Raw genomic sequence first — 15,782 nt, forward strand, 5'->3', positions numbered from 1 at the left:
ACGCTCCCTCCACGCCTCGCCTGGGCTCCATTCCCCTCTGCGACGCAGTTCCCACGCTCCCTGCCAAACCTCGTATCGCCCTCCGCCTCCGCCACTCTCACTCTCGCTTAGCATCCGACGCGACTCCCGCCGCCCACACCCACGCCCACGCCCCGCCGCGCCCGCGCCCACGCCCACGCCACCCCCCCCCCCCCCGCCCCGCGCCGCCGACGCGCCGCGACCACCCATGCTCGTAAACGAGTGGTATGCATGTCGCCAAAAGCTTCCGTGTTCCCGCCTGACGTCACCTGACATCACTGTTTGGTTCCGTAGCCTGGGACGTCACTGTCTCGTTCGGCCGGTTCAAGGCCTTGACAATCTCTTTTTTTTTGTGACGACAGAGCACGGGGATGGGAACGCGGACGCAGAGCGCGATGGCTAGTGACAAGACAAGACGAGCAAGATGCGCCCGCCGCGTTTCACGGTTGCGCGCCGGATCCGAGGCGTCGGACCAGGCCGACGCCGTGTCGCGGCAGACGGCGGATCCGGGCGGCGGGTGCCGATGCTATTTGTGCCAGAGCCAGCTGGGCAGGCTGGCCGTCATCAGTCATCGGCCAGACATGCCAGACAGCAGACAGCAGACGGAGTCGTGAGCTCTCGCTCTCGGGTCGTGCCAGTACTGGATCCGCCCCACTTTTAGCTTTCCGCTGGGGGGGGGGGGCCAGGGGGCGAACCGAGGAGGGGGGAGAAGGGAGAGAGGGGTCCGGTTTTCCGTTCCCCTGAAACTCCCTGGGTGCCCTGGGACCAAACGCCGGTGGTCATTCCTGGAGTCTTCAATGATATTTGCAGATGAGGAGTGTATTGATGTTGGAATGTAATTTGAGGAGGGGATGATATGCAGAGGGGGGGGTGTAGAGGAGACGGAGACGGAGACGGAGATGAGGAAGGAGGAAGAGGAGGAGGAGGAGGAGGAGGAGGAGGAAAAGGTGGAGGAGGATGGCCAAGAAATAGCCCCCGCTCGTTGACGGGAGCAAAAATGGATGACTGTAGACCAGAGGGCTGTGCAGGGTATGCAGGGGATACTAGGGTCAACAGGAACGGCATGCAGGGATCAGCATCACGAACCGGAGAGTAAATTTCCCGAGTTCGGCCTCTTTTCCTTCTGTGGCTCTTGCTCCACTTGCCGTCGACGTCAAGAGTAGTAGCGCGCTCAATTGGAGGCGGGGTAAGTAGACGTGGCGGGGGAGAGAGAGTATGAAAGGGGAAGGAGAGAGTACAGAGACGGAGAGAAAGAGAGAGAAGAGACAGCGTACACAAGGACAGTTGAAGGGAGGAACCATAGAGCGCTAGAGCTTGCTGACGGTCATGAATAGGAGGACCTCTTGGTCTCTCACTGCTCACTCACTGCTCACTCCCCACTGCCTCTTGCTCAAGACACATGCACATGCTAGGAACACTAGGAACGACGCATCACGCTCCCCTGTGCCCATTCTACTGTACATCGGCCCAAGATCTTGGGCCTCGAGGCCAACAGGGCGGGTCCGACGTCGGCCGTGCCGTAAGTCCCGAGGGAGCCTTGGCTCGGGTGGGCGGATGCTCACCTCAGCGCCTGCGACCTCTCGCTCGTCTGGATCTCTTTCCCAAGTACGCAGCTCGCAGCACCTGAGCCTGGCATCCACTCGTCGGGCTGCATACCGACAATGTCTCAGTCTCCTCCGTCTCCCTCTCCTCTCCTCCTTGGCCCCCTCCGGCCCCTCCAGCCGCCTCCTTGGCGAGTATTCAGTCTCCAGACTCTATTAGCGCCCATGACCGCCTTTTGTATGCCTCCCAGCTGACCTCTCTCGCGTCTCTCTCCCTCTCTCTCGCTCTCCGCCTCCGCTGCAATAATCTCTCCAACCACAGACATTCAACCTAGCAGTCAGCTGGATCATCATATCTTTGTCCTGTATCAACAACCTCCCACTCCCCCTCTCTCTCCATCCCGCCTCAATCCTTGCTACTCTCCCTCGCACTGTGCATTCCATCATGTCCATCTAGTCAAACATCATCTTATAATACATACCTCCTCCTCCTCCTCCTCCTCCTCCTCTCAGCTCCCCCTCAGCTCCCACCCACCTACCACCTGGCCGCCACCACCCCCGCCATTCCACCCATTACCCCGTTCATCCACCACAACTCGCAGCCTCTCTTCAGCCTCTCCTCAGCCTCTCTTCAGCCTCTCTTCAAGATCGCCCTGATAAAGCGGGAACGCTGGCTTGACCTTGATTCCTTGGATCCTTCACAAACACCACGCCTCATACGCCTCGTCCAACGGCCTCCACCAGGCCCCGCCCGACCTTTGCATATCATCGCCACTTGGCTTTTTACCTTTTTTTTTCTTTCTTTCTTGTGTCGGCCACCCCCGCCGCCCCCGCCGCCCCGTCACAGACAGCCGTCAGCGGTCAGCCGTTAGCCGCCTGCTCCGTGGAAAGAAAATAGCGGTACCGGCGAGTGAGGTCCTGAACAAGACGCCTCGTTTGCAAGCCACCAACCCGAATCGAACCCTGCGTCGGTGCGTTGCTGCGACGCCGCGTCTCTGGCCATCATCTCTGGTCCCCCCCGCCTTTTCTCCCCCCTCCCGCCGCCGACAAGCAACTCGCTCCTCGTCCTCGTCCTCGTCCTCGTCATCTGGCCATCTCGCTTGAAAGCAAAAGTCGTGCATGTCTCGAGGTGTCAAGTGGGGGATTAGCAAACCAGTTTGAACGATTTCAAGGATCAAGGAGATTGAGCCAATTCAAGGCAACCGCCCCAGTGACAGCCAGGGAAGCGGTTTGAATTGCTTCCAGCTTGGTTCTTGTTCTTGTCCATCTCCTCTCTCAGAGTGGTCTCGTCGCCATCACATTTATCCTGCACCCCATCATTCTTCGTTCTCCATCATCCACCATTTCTCCTCCTCCTCCTCCTCCATCTCTTCCCCATCCCCCACGCCCCCCCCCCCCCCCCCCCCCACGCCTCGCCCCAATCAACCCATCCCTCCTGTCAACGCGCTTGATCAGTTTCCAAACGAGGGCGCCCATCACACAACTCCTCCCTCTCCCACTCTCTCTCTCTCTCTTTCACTCGCGCGTCCATCTCGCCCATCGTCCATCGCCCATCGCCCATCGCCCAGCTCGAGGGCACCCACGCACTCAACGCCCACACAACCGTCGTCCAGCTCTTGCTCTTCGACATTCCCTCAGCCACACCCCCCTCGGCCCACACCCCCCTCCTCCGTCTCACTTGTGAGACATTGAGACACCCCGCCATTCTCACACCCAAACCACTCTCGCCGTTCCACCCTCTTTCTCTCCGCCCGCCTCCGCGGCCATAGCCCTCACTGTCGACGCGAACCACTCTACATCGCCACGGCCGTCGCGAGTCAAGGCGTCCCGCGTGGCATCCTTGAACTGATCCGTCTCCACTGGATCCACCCCCGCCCATCCTGCTCGTCTTTCCTCTACACTCTCCCCCTCCTCCTCCTCCTCCTCCTCCTCCTCCTCCTCCTCCTCCTCCTCTCCCCTCCTCCATCCTGCGACATCCGACACTCTCCCATCCATCTCAACGCGTATCAATAACACTCTGCTCCTCTCCCTGCCCTTGACAGCACCAAAGGGTGAGCCCCAGTCGCGCCGTCACTCCCACAACCTCCCCCATGTCGCTCACACTTAGTGCGCAGACATTGCCCCTCCCTCATCCCCCCATGTCCGGAGTGACATACGGCCATCACCCCGCCAATGGCGGCGGCGAGTACGTCTTTGTCGCCCCAAACGGCCAGCAGATGACCTACGCCCAGCCAGGACAAGCTGTGGGCATCTCGGCCGGCATCCCCCAACACCATCTTGTGCAGCAGTCCGCCGGTCCATACATGACAACCGGCGAACCTTCCATGCGCAAGACTGTTGAAGGAATTCCCCAGATCCACGTCCAGCAGCAGCAACAGCAACAGCAGCAGCAACAGCAACAGCAGCAGCAGCAGCAACAGCAGCAGCAACAAGCGCACCACCACCAGCAACAGCAGCAGCAGCACCACCACCACCAACAAATGCAGTCAATGGTCGCGGGCGGTGTCCCAATGAACGCAACACACTCAATACCATTACTGCAACATCATTTTGCCGTCCCGACAGCTCCACCTACGCAGGCTTACCCTGCCGGCGTCCCGATGGAGTTTTACCAGACCGCAGCCCACCCCGCTCAAGGCATCGCCTTCCCACATATGGCCGCCACCCACGTGCCAGATTTCCGCTTCGGCGGGCCGCAATATGTCGTGGAATCCGGCTGGCACGGCGAGGCCGAGTGGGATGGCGACTATGAGGAGAACGGCGGCGCAGTCCTGTACGGCAATCTCGAGGTGAGTTGCCGAGGGACCCGTGGCGTCGAAACAAAGTTTAGGAGGCGCAAGTGCTAACTCTGTTGCAGGTCAAGCACCGGCGCCGGACAACCCCAGAACAACTCAGAGTCCTTGAACACTACTTCAGCATCAATCCGCGGCCGGACAACCAGCTCCGCGAGTTTTTGGCCGGCGAGTTGGGCATCACCAAACGTAATGTCCAGGTGTGGTTCCAAAATCGGTTAGTGGTGCATTCAGTCACGCCCCCCCTAGCAAGGTTTACAGAGCTAACCTTGTCCTTTAGTCGTGCAAAGATCAAGAATCAGGAGAAGGCAAGAGAAGCCGCCGCCCAAGAGGCGAAAAATAAGGAGGCTGCCGCCGCGGCTGCGGCCGCTGCTGCGAACTCGAGCGACAGCACTGCTGGAACAAAGACTGAGCCCGTCACTCCCGAGGAAGTGAACGTCAGCACAGGCAGTATGCCGCCGCAACTACAGCCTGTGACTCCCGGAGGGCGAAGTCAGATGTCGGCCGCATCACTAAGTGCGCAGTCGACGCCTACTCGCCCAACGTCATCTTCTGGGCCGCAGCGAAACCCTACGCTCTCAGTAGACAAGCTGGCCATGGGCCGGCGTGTCTCGCTCGCAGGAGGAGACGTTGCCAGCATCGAGACGTGGGCTAGGCAACGAAGGCAGCAGCTCGCAAGTACGCTCAACACGCCTTCACCTGCCAACTCGCCCATGGGCATGGCGGCTGCGGCGCGCCGGAGCAGCCAGCCCTATCCGACGCAGATCATTACGCACCACGAGGATTTTGTCACTCCCTTGCGGCCGACGCTCCCGAGTCCAAAAGTGTCTCCAAACGGGCGCATGCCGCAGCAGCTGCTGCTCACGGCCATGCGAAACAACACGATGCGCCGAGCCTCCATGCCTGGTGGGGCACAGCTGATCTCTCAAACGACGTTTACGCCCCCACGAACGATAAACGTGCACCCGGTCGGCAGCAACTCGACGCGCGAGTTGAGCCCAATACGGGACATGGACCACGACTCGGACATTGACCCGACCCTGCGCCCATCTGGTGCGGGTGTGGGAGTGTATGTGACGCCTCCGGGCATCGACCAGTCGCTGCTCAACATGCAGCACGACTCGCAGCAGCTGCAGTACCAGCTGAACCCGAATGGCCTGCCCTTCTCGCCAAACTCGCCCCTGCCCAACCCGACCTTCACGTTTGGCGGCACGCCCTCGGGTCCGATCGACGAGAGCGCGCACACGTCCATGTCGACGACGCCGGTGCTGCCCGGCCCCGGGTCGGACCATGCGTTGTGGATGGCGCTGCAGCGCGGCCGCTTGGCATCCTTGGCATCGGTCAACTCCGTGACGAGCAACGCCACGGACGCGACGTCGACCTGCGACGGCAGCGACGACTGGGCGCCACTGAACCCGCCCGGGTTCGACCCGGACATCCGGCGCGCCTCGGCGCCCGCCGACCTGCTGCACAACATCGGGTTGCTGGGCATTTCGTCGCAGAGCCAGTCGTCGTCGTCGAGCGCGGGCATGCGCCCCTCCCCCCTCGCCTCTTACATCCAGGGGTACGACGAGCACACGGCGTCGACGCCGACGCTCGGCGGCGGGCCGTACATCCCGACGCAAGACGCGTCTCCGTCGACGGTGACGGGCTCGAACGCGCCCAGCGAAGGCCCCTCGCCGTCCGCGCTGCACGCCCACACGTCGGGCTCGGGCTCGGGTTCTAGCTCCACGCTCATGCCCCCGCCCCCGCTCCCGCAGCGGCAGTCGTACACGACACTGCCGCAGTTCGAGCTCGCGCCCGACGCCCCGGCCCTGCCCGAGCCCTCGGCATTCACGCTCCCCGAGGACGGCTTTGGCGACTTTGACCTCGGCTTCGACCTCGCGGACGACAAGGACCCGTTCGCGTTCCTCACCGACCTCGGCGACGACGCCGTCAATGTGCTCGTATAATCAATGCCATACGCCCCCACATCTACGCCCCCACGCCCGCCCATGCCCTGCAACGCTACATATTGGGATTAGGATGCATACACGTTGTACCTGCGAGCTGCGAGATTGAAGTGAATCAATAGCCGCCACCGCTCATTGCGCCGTCATGGCGCCGTGGCGCGGGAGATCTGGCTAATCGGCGACACGGTCGGAGATTTCTCACGCCGCTGTCCCACGCTCTCTCCCTTGCCTGCCTGCTTCTGCCGCTTCTGCCTGCCTCAGCCCTCGTGCGTCCCGCCGCCGCCGGTCTCCTGTCCTCTCTCTCTTTCGCTCTGTGCGCTCGTCCCTCTCCTCCGCCCCCGAAAATCGGCCCGGCCGGCGGCCAGCCATGAGCCCGACGCGACCGGGACGGAGAATTTGAGATCGGCGCGGCACGGGGCGCGGCGGACGGCCAGCACGGCTACGGCAGCTGCCGCGGCTGTGAGCAGTCGCCGGAGAGGCTGGCGCGATGGAACGTAGGGAGGGGCAGATAGGGGTGCGGTGATGTGAGTGAGAGCGAGAGCACGAGAGCACGAGAGCACGAGAGCACGAGAGCACGAGAGCACGAGAGCACGAGAGCACGAGAGCACGAGAGCACGAGACGAGAGGAGACGAGAGCACGAGAGCACGAGACGAGAGGAGACGAGAGCACGAGACGAGAGGAGACGAGAGCAGAGCACGACCGCAAGCACGCGACTGCGGCACGCGCCGAGGATTCGAGATCACGACCGAGGAGCGCACACACGACAGAAACACTCCACCCAATGCTACTGACAATGCATACCCCTCTCGGCTACAATTAAACACGGTGGTACACGTCCTCGGGGGCGAGGCCGCCCTGGCCACGCTTCTTGTTCGCGTTGCCCCAGGCCTTGATGCGGATGCTCTCGATCTCGATAAAGCCCGACGTGGCGGTGGGCTCGAAGCCGCCGAGCTCGTCCATCGACGAAAACTTGGCGTCGTACAGGCCCTCGTCGGCGTCGCGACCCTCGACGATCACGTTGCCCTTGTACACGGCGAGGCGGACGATGCCGTTGACCGTCTTCTGCGACGCGGGGATGGCCGCGCGCACAAAGTCGCTCTCCGGCGAAAAGTAGAAGCCGTTGTACAGGATCTTGGACAGCTCGATGGTCACGAACTGGTCGCGCAGCGCGCGCACGTTGCGGTCCAGCGTCATGCCCTCGAGGTCCATGTGGGCGACACGGAGGATGGTCGCGCCCGGCGACTCGTAGCAGCCGCGCGACTTGACGCCGATGAAGCGGTTCTCGACAATGTCGATGCGGCCCACGCCGTTGCGGCGCGCGCACGCGTTCAGCGACAGGAAAATCTCTACCGGGTCAGTCACCACCGTCCCGTCCTTCGGGTACGTGACCTTGGTGGGCAGGCCCTTGGTGAACTCGATCTCGACCTTCTCGGGCGCGTCCGGCGCCTTCTGCGGCGACACGGTCAGCTTCCACATGTCGTCGGGCGGCGTCGTGTTCGGGTCCTCGAGGATGCCCGCCTCGTACGAGATGTGGAACAGGTTCTCGTCCGTCGACCAGGGCTTGGCCTGCGTCTGCGTCACGGGGATGCCCTTGGACGCTGCGAACTCGATGAGCGCAGAGCGGCCCGCAAAGCGGTTGTAGAACTCGGGCTGGCGCCACGGCGCGATCACCTTGATCGTGGGGTCCAGGCCGTAGAAGGCAAGCTCGAAGCGCACCTGGTCGTTGCCCTTGCCGGTGCAGCCGTGCGACACAAAGTCGCAGCCCTCACGCTTGGCAACCTCCATCATGCCACGGGCAATGACGGGGCGGGCGAGCGAAGTGCCGAGGAGGTAGACACCCTCGTAGATGGCGTTGGCCTGGACGGCGGCTGGTGTGAGTCCTCGGACGGGGGAGGGTCAAAGCGGGCAGCGAATCTAGTCCAGTCGAGAGCAGAGTGCGGAGTGCGAATGTACGGGAGCGCACAGATACAGCGAGTACCTCGAGAGTCACCCGCCGCGTCTCGAGGTACTCGTCAACGTGCGCATCAAGAGAAACCCTCGTTTGCGTTCAAGAGCCACCCTTCCGCCCTTATCGCTTCTTATCGCTCTACTGCGCTCTCCGACTGACGCGCCCAATCTCCACTCACGGTAGATGAGCTCCTCAATGAACTCCTTCTTGAGGTCCTCGAGGAAGAAGCCGACGGCACCGCAGTCCATGGCCTTCTTGCGCGCAGCCTCAAAGTCCTCCTCCTGGCCGACGTCGGCCATGAAGGCAGCGACCTCGTAGCCCTCCTCAATGAGCCATGCGAGGATGCACGAGGTGTCTGGTGTTAGCGTGGTCAGTGAGGTACATCAGCTCGGCGGTCGAGGCTACACGGCGCACGCTCTCACTCCGAGTCGAGAAAGCGGCTCGCACACTGTATCGCACACCCTTTCCCTGCGCCCTTTGACCGGCGACGACCAAGCCGCACCAGCACTCACCGAGACCACCAGAGTACGCGAGGAGAACCTTTCCCTTCTTGTCGGCAGGCATGATGATTGTTTGGATGATGGATGGAGAGAAAGCGAGTCGGGCCAGGCTATTATCTTTTCCTGGCTGTGGGGGCTCATTTTTCTGCCGTCGACTCGATCCCGGCGCGGACCAACAGCGGCGTTTGAGTCTAATTGGGGGTTATTAGGCTCCATCGAAGTTGTATTAGCGGAAGTAATTCGTCTTGTTTGGCCGGGGAAAGTCGGCGCATTGCCGGCCGAGATTCGGACAGCCGGGTTCCGCTGAATAGATAACGGCGCATTGCTGTGTGGCGGTGAACTCGCATGTTGCAACAGAGGAGGGGCGCGGCAGTGACGCCCGGAAACAGGCGCTTCTTGTTAGTTGACAGAGCTTGGTCGTGCATGAGGGCACAGCGGGGACTCTGAAGACTGTGCAGCGTGTGAGAGTGAGCCGATGTCAAACCAGTTCCCATCCCACGCCAATGTTCTGCCCCTGCCCGAACAGTTTAGCTGTGCATCTGAGCGACGACCAATGCTTCCCAGCCCGGGCGAGGCGACACCCGTGTAGCCTCCGTCTCAGCAATACACAGCCATGTTGGTGCCCACGACTGCCCACAGTTGAGCGAAGTCCGAGGGTGGCGGTGCCTGGACCACGTGGGAGTAGAGTAGAGAGTGGAGGCCTGCGAATTTGCCACCAAATGTCCATGCCTGTTGTTGCTGCGTCAACAACACTCCATCCACGATGCCAGCCGACCGCACAAAGACGCGCGCAGGCCCCTCGACCCTCAAACTCAAGCCCAAGCCCAAGGCGAAGAAGTACGCCCTCCCGCCCATCGTGGGCGCCGGCGACGAGGCGGACGTGCACGCCGCGCGCGAGCGCGAGGTCGTAGTCGGGCCTGTAGCCGTCGAAGACGAGATGGACATGGAGGGCGAAGGGGAAGGGAAAGAGGAGGGGCGAGTGGGAAAGGAGGTGTCCAAGGATAAGTCCAAGAAGAAGAAGACGCCCGGCATCGTCTACATCTCGCGCCTGCCGCCCGGTATGACGCCGCATAAAGTGCGGCACCTTATGGCTAAGTGGGGTGAGGTGGGGCGGGTGTATGCGCAGCGCCGGGATGGTGAGTTACTACGCAGGGGTTGTAGGTCTGACTCCAGCTGCGACCGGGTACAATCCGGACCACCACAAGAAGAAGGAGCGGCACCGGAGCGCCGACTTTACCGAGGCATGGGTCGAGTTCATGGACAAAAGTGTCGCGAAGACGGTCGCGCCGATGTTGAATGCGCAGGTTATTGGTGGGAAGAAGGGCGATCGGTGAGTAGGAAAGGGCGACAGGCAGCAGTTGGGCGATGGGAGCTAACGGCAGGTGGCGCGACGACATCTGGACAATGCAGTACCTCTCAGGCTACAAGTGGGAGATGCTTGGCGAGCAGGTGGCCTACGAGCGGCAGGTGCACCAGTCACGCCTGCGTGCCGAGCTGGCGCGCTCCAAGACGGAGCAGAACGAGTACCTCAAGAACGTCGAGCTCGCGCGCGTTCTCAAGAAGCGCGAGGAACGTGCCGCGCAGCAGCCTCCTACCGAGACAGAGAACGCGGGCAAGGAAAGCAAGGGCAAGGAGGGCAAGGGCAAGCGCGTGTATCGCCAGCGCGAGGTTGCGGACCGCGCGCACGGGCTCGCGGCAAAAGGCATGGACGATGTGCTGGGGAGTCTGTTCTAGATCGTGGATGTACTACCATGTTGGGTCCCGTTTGGTGGTATTGTTGCGCAATGGGGCACGTTGGCTGTAGATGGTAGCCTGTGTCGGTCCACCTGAGGTGGCCTTGGGGTAGATTCATGTGGCTTGCTGAGTACAATCTCCTGCATCGCCCTCCCACGGGGGGGCCATGCCAATATGTCAACCCAGCGTGGCGAAGCATTTGGCCAAGCTTCAACGCACTTCCTACACCCTCCACAGACCTTGGTCATGTCCTTCAAGACTCCAAGTCAGTCAGATTGTCTGCCCAGGCATTTCACTGATACTACCTGGAGTCAGCAACCCTCCTAGCCAAGCCCAATGCATAGAGTCGCACGGACGATGACAATTGCGACTTGACGAACAGTCGTTATCGCCCTTATCTGCCTGGCGAACTCCGCCCCAATCCGTTTCCGCACGCGCGCTTAGCCGCGGTTATATCCGCCAGCTACTTTGCCCACCACACCATCACAATCAGCTGACGTCTCGGCGGCTCTCTCAAGCGCCCACCACATCATGGCCGACGCCTCCTCGCGCAGCTCATCGTCACCGCGCTCCCCCTCACCCCCCGAACGCACGCGCCCAAAGTTCCGTAGGTCCAAGGACGGATGCCTCACCTGCCGCCGCCGCCGCAAGCGCTGCGACCTCGAGCCCGGGCCGTCGTGTCGCACCTGCCAGCGCCTCAAGCTCGTGAGTCGCGCCGGCCGGCGCTGGCGCGAAGCCTCTGTCTTCAACTCGGCGACCGTCCTACAGCCCGCCACGGCAGTCTTGGCAGCGCTGATCCCAGACGTGTCAGTGGCCTGACACACCCGCGAGGGCTACTCCCTCCGCACGCAGCATGCGCGGGACACCGCAGCGCGGCCCACCAGATACCCATCCGCAGTTCGACCCGCTCGGCGTCCTCGCCTCCGCGCTCGGCATGCACGAAGCGCTTGCCACTCCCGCACCAGAGCTTCCCGCGGACATGTCGCAGACGGTCGTGGGGGGCGTCGATCTGATGCCGAGCTTCCCGTTCAACGACATGCTCGGCGGCTTCGAAATTGATGCCGTGAGTCCTGCAATCGCCCATCTGACTCCAGGCCACGCTGCAGCTCTGGGCCGCAGACTGCCTACAGCCGCAGCCGCCGGGGAACGGAGGGCCCGCGCTCGACTTGAGCTGGTACGCACGGCCCGAGTCGCCAGCGCGTGCCGCCTCAGCCGCCGCGCCGACCGAGACCGTGCTGAGTCCTACATCGGCGACGGCGCGCAACGGTCCGCGCCACGCCGACCTCCTCCAGCACTTCCAGAGCACGCTCAGCCGTCTCGTGACGTGTTCGGGCGACTCGGGCGGCTTCTCGGCGTTCACCGACCTCGCGGACCGCAGCACGTCGTTGTATCTGTCGATTCTGGCGTGGGCGGGGCGGCACATGGCCAACATGGGCGCGGCGCGGTACGAGGCCGTCAGCGAGCGGCTGGGCGCCGAGGCTGGCGTCATGGTGCTCGCTGAGCTCGAGAAGGTCGGGCAGCCGGGCTCGGCGGGGAGGATGGACGACGAGGACGCCATGACTGTGCTTGCTACTGTGCTTATGGTTATCCAGTTTAGGGTGGGTCATGGTTCGGGCGCGCTGATATCAGATCTGCCGTGGGGACGTTTGGGGGTTTGACGTCCTCGTCGAACGTGGGGGTATGCTTGCGTCGTCCCTCTTCGAGCGTGTGGACAGTGCACATAATGTGCGAGCCGCACAGTTGTGAGTTACTCTACTGATGTGAACTGCTGTTGCACTTGACTCCATGATGGAAACAAGGACGCTAACCTCAGCCTCGATAACCTGATCTATCACGACGTGCTGAGCTCGTTCGCCTACACCCGCGGCCCGATGGTGCCGTACGCGCTCATTCTGAAGCATACACAAGGCCAACTCTCAGCCCTGCACACGCTTACGGGTGTCAACCTCCCTGTCTTCTGCTTGATGTACCGAGTCATCAAACTCATCCGCCAGCGAAGGCAAGCGAGCGAACAAGGCGACGGGCTTCTCGAGGTCCTCAGCGCCGCCGAGAAGCTAGAGGACGAGCTCGAAGCCGAGCGGCAGCGCATCGAGACCCTCGTACGCAGTGAGTCCGCCACCCGATAGCCGACTGATGCCAGCAAAACCGGATCTCGGGGCTCACCGGCACTACCACGAGGCATTCCGGACCGCGACCCTCGTCCAAATCCGCGGGTTCGTGCTGTGCGAATCGCCGTGCTCGCTCAAGCTGCGCCTGCTTGTGCGGCAGGGCCTCACCCTCCTCGAGACCATGATCGAGCGCAACCTCGCAGGCGTATGCTCCATGCACTGGGTGCTGTTCATAATCGGCGTTATGGCGCTGCCGGGCGGGCTGGGGGAGAACGACCGCGAGCGCGTGGGGCGGTTGTACGACGAGTATTCGTAAGTTGCTCGAGGAGAGGAGCGTGGCTGACGACAGAAAACGCATCGGCGGGTTCATGAACGTGCCGCGCTCGCGCACGCTCATGCACGAGGTGTGGGCGCGCAATCAGGAGGGGCGGGCGTTCGTAGACTGGCTCGACATCGTGCTCGAGTACGATTGGGAGCTGTATTTTGTTTAGGCTTCATTCTCACTGTTGTATCTGTCGTCCCTTTCTAATTCCGACGGGCGCCGTCGACTGATTGAGATCGAACACTTTACGGTCACGTTATCTCCTTTGAACCTCCCTCCATTCAGCCCGCCACCATACCCCAGCCGCCCGCAAAGTGTGTTTGCTGCCTGATTCATAAATTCTACAACTATTATCCCAAGAGGCTAGAAAAAGAAGTCCGACACCTTCTGCCCCTTTCCTTTACTACGTGCCGCGCGAGCGGCTTCCGACTCAGCCGTGATATGTTCAATCTCCTTAATGTCCGTGTTGAAGTCGAGCTCTTCGAGCGGGATGCCCCAGCGGTGGCGCTTGTTGATGCTGTAGTCGTAAATCTTGGACACAAGATAAATGGCGCCAAAGATAAAGATGGAGCCGTACGCAAACACAAACGACACGGCGTCGAAGCCCCCTAGGAACACGTAGTATCCCTGGAAGATGAAGACGAGCGGCGACCAAACGACGAGCCAGTACGCACTGAGCGGCTGGAGGTATCCGCGCTGCGGGAGCATGTGCGGCCACAGCCCCTGCTTCTTCAGACCGGCGGTGAAGCGGAACCAGGTGATGCCGATCGCGGTCCAGCTCACGAGCTGAGCCGAGCCGACGAGCGAGATCCACCAGTTCAGGACCTTGGACGCGCTGGTTGACACGGAGAGGTACGAGAGGCAGCCGAAGGCAAGTGTGACGAGCACAGCGACGTAGGGCACGCCGTTGCGGTTCACGCGCGCGAACACCTGCGGCGCCTGCCGCTTGAGTGCGAGGCCGTAGAGCGCACGCGAGCCGGTGAACGTGAACGCGTTGCCAGTCGAGATGCACGATACGAGGATCACGGCGTTGACGATCGACGGAAGCGCGGGGATGCCGAGACGGTTCATTGCTGGTGTCAAGAGTCATAGTCAGGGGAGCGACTTGAGCCGAGTGGCGTTTCGAGATAACGCTCCTGAGACACAGGCGCCTCGACTCACAAATCACGTAGGGGCTCTTGGCAGCGCCAGCGGCCTTGTTCTCAATCGCGCCCAGAAGCGCCGGGTCGTTCGCCGCGCACACGATGCTCACGCACAGCGCGCCCATGAGGTAGAACCCGAAGATGCGGTACACGGTCGTCTTGAAGGCGCGGGGCATGACGCGGCGCGGGCTCTTGACCTCGCCACTGACCATGGAGAGGTAGTCCGGGCCGACAACGGCAAATGTGCTCCAGCACAGACTGTCCCAAATGCCCTGCACGATTTTCTTCGCCTCCGTGTTGCCCGCGAAAACGCCCGGGTTCCGCCAGAAGCGGAAGCCGTACTTGTCGTTGAGGGGGTTGCCGCCACACATTGTGACGAGTGTGTAGAGCGTCAGGCCGATGATGAGAAAGATTTTGCTGAGCGAGATCCAGAACTCGGCCTCGCCGAAGAAGCGCACGTTCCAGATGTTTAGGAGGAGGATGACGACCAGCGTCACCGTGATCATAATCGCGGGATGCAGTGGCTTCCAGTAGTCGACGATAAGATTGATGGCCTGGGGTCAGTCTGCATTGTCGAAGTAGCCGAGCGTCATAGCTCACCGTAATGTCATAACAGATTAGAGCGAACTGCGTGATTGTGTACTGCCGTCAGCGCCACTCCTGGCTGCCGATGTGCACGGTCGATGGGAGTCACTTACATTCCATCCCAAGGCCATTCCAAAACTCTCGTCAACAAAACGCGTGGCGTAACCGATGAAACCGCCGTCGATGGGAAGTAGCGTCGTAATCTCGATAAGGCAGTTGGCGCTCGCCCACACGACGGTACACCACAGTGCCATACCGATGATCAAGCCGAGCGGGCCGCCACTAGTAAAAGGAATACCGATGGAAATGAAGAGCGCAGAGCCAATGGAGCCACTGATAGCGATGAGCTGTACATGGCGCATGCGCAGGCCACTGGGCGTTAACATAGCTTTTCTCTGGAAACTCACCGATGTGAGTCGGGGACATGTGCTGTCACAGGCCCAACCTCCTCGACGCGGTCGCCCAGCGAGTTCTTGTCATGGTCGTACGGCGTACTTTCGGGGTAGAGGACGTCCGCGCCCTCGTCGCTAGCCTTGCTCTTCTCGTTCATGGTGGATGATGAGGTGAGCATTCCGCGATCCGCGGCTTATATGTCTCAGCATCTCGGATCGCTATCAGCATTGTGCGTGCTTTGCCGCCCGTCCATCGCCTGCCCCGGCCGAGGAGTCGCTATCGCAGTGGAGCTCCGACGGGCGATACGCTGCCGAGGTACACGCAAGGTCCGCGGTTGGACATGTGGATGGGGTGGGCAGGACAGGAAGCGGAGTCAGGGCCACCTCGCTTCGTGTCAGCTTGGTTAAGCGCCAGCAAGCGCCCAGTAATGTGGGAATAGGCGCCGGGAGCCGCCGAGTGCGATAGGGATGCGATACATAGCTAAGCTGCCAACGGAGCCGAGTAGAGCTATCGTATACGCAGCAGCATGACCGTAGAGAACAAGCCCGATCGCTCCGCCGTGGGGACGATGAGCACGGAGCGCTTGCCCATCGTCGACATCAGCCCCTACCTCGACGACTCGGCCACGGACGAAGATAGGCGGAAGGCTCGTGATGCACTCGACAGCGCGTGCAGAGAGTTTGGTGAGTGCTGCGTGGCTGGGACAGGATAGTAAAACGTCATTTGAGAGGCAAGTAGATGTAATT

The 15,782-nt window shown here is 61.7% G+C and overlaps 6 protein-coding genes across 6 annotated transcripts; 4 read left to right on the forward strand and 2 right to left on the reverse strand.

The window, feature by feature from the left end:
• Nucleotides 1-3,697: 3,697 nt before the first annotated feature.
• Nucleotides 3,698-6,303, forward strand: COLE_07834 (uncharacterized protein; the record flags this gene model as incomplete). The annotated part of the gene is made up of 3 exons (XM_018423156.2): nucleotides 3,698-4,348; nucleotides 4,417-4,568; nucleotides 4,632-6,303. The coding sequence occupies 3 exons, from the start codon at nucleotides 3,698-3,700 to the stop codon at nucleotides 6,301-6,303; spliced, it is 2,475 nt and encodes an 824-aa protein (XP_018278808.1).
• An 817-nt stretch (nucleotides 6,304-7,120) lies between these two features.
• COLE_07835 (uncharacterized protein) lies at nucleotides 7,121-8,816 on the reverse strand (the record flags this gene model as incomplete). The annotated part of the gene is made up of 3 exons (XM_018425774.2): nucleotides 7,121-8,172; nucleotides 8,431-8,607; nucleotides 8,765-8,816. 3 exons carry the CDS (start codon nucleotides 8,814-8,816, stop codon nucleotides 7,121-7,123), a joined length of 1,281 nt encoding a protein of 426 aa, XP_018278809.1.
• Nucleotides 8,817-9,695: 879 nt separating this feature from the next.
• COLE_07836 (uncharacterized protein) lies at nucleotides 9,696-10,486 on the forward strand (the record flags this gene model as incomplete). Its single annotated transcript, XM_018424982.1, has 3 exons — nucleotides 9,696-9,888; nucleotides 9,926-10,082; nucleotides 10,135-10,486. The coding sequence occupies 3 exons, from the start codon at nucleotides 9,696-9,698 to the stop codon at nucleotides 10,484-10,486; spliced, it is 702 nt and encodes a 233-aa protein (XP_018278810.1).
• A 531-nt stretch (nucleotides 10,487-11,017) lies between these two features.
• COLE_07837 (uncharacterized protein) lies at nucleotides 11,018-13,085 on the forward strand (the record flags this gene model as incomplete). The annotated part of the gene is made up of 7 exons (XM_018423157.2): nucleotides 11,018-11,191; nucleotides 11,289-11,549; nucleotides 11,581-12,084; nucleotides 12,116-12,228; nucleotides 12,300-12,592; nucleotides 12,627-12,906; nucleotides 12,944-13,085. The coding sequence occupies 7 exons, from the start codon at nucleotides 11,018-11,020 to the stop codon at nucleotides 13,083-13,085; spliced, it is 1,767 nt and encodes a 588-aa protein (XP_018278811.1).
• Nucleotides 13,086-13,279: 194 nt separating this feature from the next.
• COLE_07838 (uncharacterized protein) lies at nucleotides 13,280-15,193 on the reverse strand (the record flags this gene model as incomplete). The annotated part of the gene is made up of 5 exons (XM_018423158.2): nucleotides 13,280-13,989; nucleotides 14,078-14,612; nucleotides 14,659-14,700; nucleotides 14,757-15,015; nucleotides 15,051-15,193. 5 exons carry the CDS (start codon nucleotides 15,191-15,193, stop codon nucleotides 13,280-13,282), a joined length of 1,689 nt encoding a protein of 562 aa, XP_018278812.1.
• Nucleotides 15,194-15,562: 369 nt separating this feature from the next.
• Nucleotides 15,563-15,748, forward strand: COLE_07839 (uncharacterized protein; the record flags this gene model as incomplete). The annotated part of the gene is made up of 1 exon (XM_018423159.1): nucleotides 15,563-15,748. One exon carries the CDS (start codon nucleotides 15,563-15,565, stop codon nucleotides 15,746-15,748), a length of 186 nt encoding a protein of 61 aa, XP_018278813.1.
• Between the last annotated feature and the right edge of the window lie 34 nt (nucleotides 15,749-15,782).

This window comes from Cutaneotrichosporon oleaginosum, assembly GCF_008065305.1.
Source record: "Cutaneotrichosporon oleaginosum strain ATCC 20508 chromosome Unknown ATCC20508_contig08, whole genome shotgun sequence".
Taxonomy (NCBI): domain Eukaryota; kingdom Fungi; phylum Basidiomycota; class Tremellomycetes; order Trichosporonales; family Trichosporonaceae; genus Cutaneotrichosporon; species Cutaneotrichosporon oleaginosum.